Here is a 5,142-nt window from a genome sequence, read left to right on the forward strand (position 1 = left end):
TGCAGCCTTGGAAACCAAATGGTGGTCGCTATGAGTCAGAATCAACTTGATGGCAGTGTTTTTTTCTCCCTCCCACTAAGTATGTGTCTCTTCCAACCTATAATCTATGTCTTCTGGTCATCAGTCAGAATGAAAGCCAAGGAGTTGGCCATTGTTTCATGAGGCTGGAGCCAAATAGGGCTGAAATGAAATGTCAGTATCCCTCCCAAGTTCCTTCTTATCTCTGCTCTGTAGCCCTCACCCCACAGGATGAACAGGTCAGAAGTGCCAGGTGGCTGGTTCTAGTGCATCTCACTATACTACTGCTAACACCTGATTTCCAAAGTGATATGACTTGGAAACCCAAGGAGGGGTCACTATGAGTCAGATCCGACTTGGCGGCCCTTAAGTTTGGTTTTTTTTTGGTTTATCTCTGCCAAGAATTGCAGTCACAAGTCCCAGGGTTAAGTGCTGGAATGAAGGGTGGTCCTCATCTTAGAGCAGGAAGCAGGGGTAAAACATATGCCTCAAAGGCAAGACCCAAATGGGAAAGCTTGTGAAACACAAGATTTGATCCACCAAGATTGAAATCAGGGCAACCTTTGCACGACTCTAGTGCCGACTCAGAACTACAAGTGTGGGCACTGGAACTCAAATCTGAGTGGAGGCTTGGCATGAACTATAGCCTAAACTTTTGTAGTTAGGAGAGATCTACATAACTGAAGTCCAGGGAAATGGATGACCCACCCAAGACCACACAGCTTGGTTAGTAGCAGAGCTGGGCTGAGGACTATAGGGGTTTTGAGTTCCATCATCCAGTTCAGCAATCCAGGTGGTGATGAATAATCTACACCTGTTTGACTCGAGACTCCCGTATTCTTTTGGCCATAGCGTTATTTCTCTTGACACTGGTCGTCATGTATCTTCACCAGCTCTGTTTAATGCCTAAGATTTAATAACTGCACTGGACTAGGAAGCCAGTACGTGCATGTTGAGTTCAACTTCATCTCTCTGTGGTTGAGCAAGTGGACAAATCCCCCTTTTCCTCTAGAATCTACATGTCCCTCAATGACAGGGAAAATCTTCCCTGAGAGGACCCAGAGCATTAAGTGTCTTTTTGCCCACTGCACAAGACAAAAGATTTTTATAAAGAGGAAACCATTATCAGACTCTTCCAAGTTATTTACCATCATTAAGTAAGTTCGAGATGAACAAAGTGACCCATTTGGCTGAGCCAGGTCAAGCAAGAACAGGTCCTGAGGAGAAACGTGAGAGCTCCTTCTTCCCTTCCAGTACTGCTCGGGTTCCAGGTTCACTTTCTTCTCTGGTCTCCTCTGGCCTCAAATTCTCCACGACTGGGGGTGGAGGGGGTTTGAAGAACTTTGCTAACCCCAGTTCCTCCCCATTGAGGGCCTATATAGGGTTATGAGAGTTTCTCCTGCTGTGTGTAGCACTGTGTTCCCTCCCCCAGTCCACAGGAGAATCTACGCCCAAGGGGCAACTCCTTAGACAACTATGAGATATACCCTACTTTCCCCCAAAGAGTGAAGTTACAGCAAAAGTGAGGGAGCCAGCAAGAGAGGTACGTAAGTTTTCATCCCCCTGGGCTAGCCTAGCGGAGCGCCACTACTTCCCCTCATCTGCCAGTGTCGTTACCACTGAGGTCCCAGCCCTAAACTCTGAATTAAGAAGGCCCCACATGGAGACAGGAGGGAAAGTAAGAGTATGACCAGGAGACAGGTAGGTTGAAATTACATGAGGGAAAATACAAAAAAGGTAGGCAGAATCCTACTTAAGTCTTTTTTCCCCATTCTTTATTCCATAAACACCTAGTTACAAGTTGCACAAATCAAAAATAAAGGCAGGGGAGGGTGTAGGGAATATTTTTGTGATGTATGTGGGTGGGGGAGAAGGGGTGGGGAACAAGACCAGTCCTCTCCCTCCACAGTCCTGGACAAGGGCTCTGGCCCTGTACTGGGGCTCTGAGGAAGAGGTGCAAAAAGACCCAGGAGAACTGAAGGATAGAGGCCCCTGGACCCAGAGCTTACCCCTAAAGCTCTTCATTGTATGACAGGGGCAGAGTGGGGGAGAGGGGATGATGGAGCAGCAAAATGGAAAAATCAAGTTAGCGGATACAGGAAAAGGAGTCATTATGGTAAGGGAGTTAGTTAAAGGAAGAGTAGGTAAAAGGGGCTGTGAAAAGTTCTCCCTGAGACCCCCAGGGAGAGGTGGGGGCCAGCTTGCCTATTAATTTAATAATAAATTGGAGGTGGGAGTTGGAGAGGGAAAAGTTATCTCAAGGGATGCTTTCTCAGCCTCTCATAGTTTGTACCTGGAGTGGAAAGAAAGATGAGCATAAGTTAGAAGGAGAGAAAATATGAAAACCACAAGTTGGAGTTTAATACCCCTATTTCAGCTTCTGCCTCACAGCATTATCGACACATGAGCACAGGCACACACCCCCGCCCCCTTCGTCCCTCTCGGTTCCTCCACTTCCAATACTTACAAAAGAGGCTGAGGGCCTGGGGCCTTCACCAGTCATAGCGGCGGGACTGTCGGGAGGGGGAATCCTCAGGTCCCTGTATAGCCAGGCGGGGAGGCCCCTCAGCCCTTCGGCCCCCACCCCCTGATGCCTCATGCCGTCGAAATTCCAGAGGGCGCTGCTGCCGGAACCGGGAAGTCTCCCTCCGCCACTCATCATCAAATGCTGCAGCCTCACCTGGAGAGAACAGGGACCTGATATGATACCTGTGTACAAATACCGGTGTCTGGAAGGCAGATGTAAGAGTAAGCCATAGCCTCCTAAGACCAAAAAACAGGAAAACAGTGAAGGTGTGTGTGTGAAGGTGGAGGATGTGTTTGAGGAAGGCAACAGATTCTTTATTTAGCTCTTTTGCATTAAATATAGCTCCACTGGCAGGCCTAAGGAATAATTACCGGAAAAAGAAATGAGAAATGGGGTAACTATTCAATTAGATCCCCCTTAAAGAGCAAACTTTCACACACACAGTAAGTATTTAATAAATATTTGTTGATTTGCAAATGATGAAATAGAGGGGAAAAAAAAGGACCCAGATGGAGGCCTGCAGGATACTATCAATACTGACTCAGGTGACAAACTTTGCTCTCCTCTGTATGGCTCAGCCCCTAAGCTGACGACAGAACTTCAAGTGAGGCAAGAAAAAGAGGCTCAAAAAGAGTGGAGAAAGAAAGGGATTTTATCCAAGGGATAAAGAAAGGTAGTATCTCCTAGCTCACAGGAACTTGACTAGGGGCTACTGCCCAAGGGGGTGGGAGGTAGGAAGACAGGCTTACTCTCATCCAGGTTGATGTAGTCCTGTCGCTCTTCCTGGTCCCCTGTGCGGTGGTTTCGGGAGCGTTGAAGGATGTGAGCCCTGTCTCGGATGTGATGCCCAATGGACATCTGCTCTAGTCCACTGTCCGAGTCCCGGACAGTCCTCCGCGTCTCCCGGATCTGGGATAAAAGCACAATATGGCACATTCGGCTGCCCCTTCTAAGACCTGGCTACACCAGCCCATAATAAACAAACCACCCAAACTCCAATCTTGAAGGGAGGAAAAAAAAAAAATCAGGTATTCTGTGGATACCACTCCATCTTGCCCTCTTTTGGGGGCAGGAAAGCCCCCAACTCACCCCGCCTGGTGCTGAGCGCATCTCTGATGTCTCTTGGTAGACCTTGGGGGCACCATCCCCCGTGTTGGAATAGGAGATGACAGTGGAGGATGAAAAAGTCTGACAATTGCCTCCAGCTGTCATGTGTTCCTGAAGAGGAAAGTGTATGACAGGATTTAATAGGGAGGGGTTTCCCATCTGGAGAAGAGAACCCACCCTTCAGGAAGGGTTCCACCCTTCAGCTGCATGTTATTGGCCATTATCTTCCTCACGAAATACGAGAACTTCAGACATCAGATCTCACCACTGCATACTAAAGCTCTCTGGACCTAACAAACAAAAAGGACCTTAAGAGATTAACTGCACACTTAATCTGAGATGCTTCTTCACCCTCAGGTGTGAGAGCAGATGCAGGATCACCGTGCTGTCTGAGTTCAATGATTTTATCTGGCCTCATCCCTTTACTAATATGCTCTTCCCCACTCCTGCTTCAGAGAACTCAAGTGTTGTCAGCATCATGGAAAACAAAGCTGGGGAAGGGTATATGGGACCAGAGTCTCACCATGTTCCCAATCATGTCGTTCATCATCCCAAACATGTCCATGAAGCCACCTGACTAAAGCAAAGAGACAGAAAACAGGAAACTAGAGTCAATGCTCAGAAATTATCATGTTTATGTACCTACTGGCCATATTCTTTCTCTTCTTCCTTCCTATCAAATGGCTGTTCTTTCACTGCTTCCTCCTTTGCCACAAGACCAGGACTACATGGTGTCTAGTTACCATTCCTGAATACTTTGATCAAAGATTCCATAGAAGAATCTTGATTAAAAAGGAGAAAATGCAGAACTGAATTTATTGCCCTAAGGTAATCTTTAAACCTTAAACCAAAAATATCCCCTAAAGTCTTAAAACTGAATAATAGTTTAGTTTAACTAGTAAAAAATGTCTGCCTTGAGCATTAGGCAGTTTTAAGATAAATTACCTACATGGGATCATACACTGTGGAGAGAACCATCATGGGAGAACAGTAGGGCTGGGTATGCACAGGGAGAGGGCTCAGGGCAGGAGTGCATAGAGGGAAGGACACAGGGAAGAGGCAACTATGGGGAGGAAGTGGAAGGGGAGCTGTTGCATTGTGGGAAATTGTGGTCAATGTCATGAGCAAAGTGTATGTGAGCTGCCATATGGAAAGTGAATTTGCTCTGTAAACTTTCACCCAAATCACAATTAAAAAAAAAATTATCTACATGGGATCAAATTGACAACTGAACTTCAAAAGGTTAGACCTCACCTTAGGAGGTAGCAAATATATGTTAACAGAGGGACAACTCAGAAAAAGAGGGTAAGAATGGTTACACAACTCAAAGAATGTAATCAATGTCATTGAATTATATACATAAAAACCACTGAACTGCTATAAGTTTTGCTGTATATATTTTCTCAACAAAAAAATACAATTTTTCAAAAAAAGAAAATACAGATCATCTCATCATAATTCTTTCCCATAATTCCCCAAGAATCATTTCA

The 5,142-nt window shown here is 45.9% G+C and overlaps 1 protein-coding gene across 1 annotated transcript in view; it reads right to left on the reverse strand.

The window, feature by feature from the left end:
• Nucleotides 1-2,510: 2,510 nt before the first annotated feature.
• The window catches only part of MLF2 (myeloid leukemia factor 2), a 4,543-nt gene continuing 1,911 nt past the window's right edge, over nt 2,511-5,142 (reverse strand). The window contains exons 4-7 of the mRNA XM_042780441.1: nt 4,176-4,229; nt 3,635-3,763; nt 3,295-3,454; nt 2,511-2,698 (exon numbers count right to left, since the gene is read on the reverse strand). Coding sequence (XP_042636375.1) covers nt 2,511-2,698; nt 3,295-3,454; nt 3,635-3,763; nt 4,176-4,229 — 531 coding nt within the window. The remainder of the gene's footprint in view (nt 2,699-3,294; nt 3,455-3,634; nt 3,764-4,175; nt 4,230-5,142) is intronic.

The sequence above is a fragment of the Orycteropus afer genome, unplaced genomic scaffold (assembly GCF_000298275.1).
Source record: "Orycteropus afer afer isolate SDZICR_OR568_19922 unplaced genomic scaffold, OryAfe1.0 scaffold00040, whole genome shotgun sequence".
In the NCBI taxonomy this organism is placed as follows: domain Eukaryota; kingdom Metazoa; phylum Chordata; class Mammalia; order Tubulidentata; family Orycteropodidae; genus Orycteropus; species Orycteropus afer.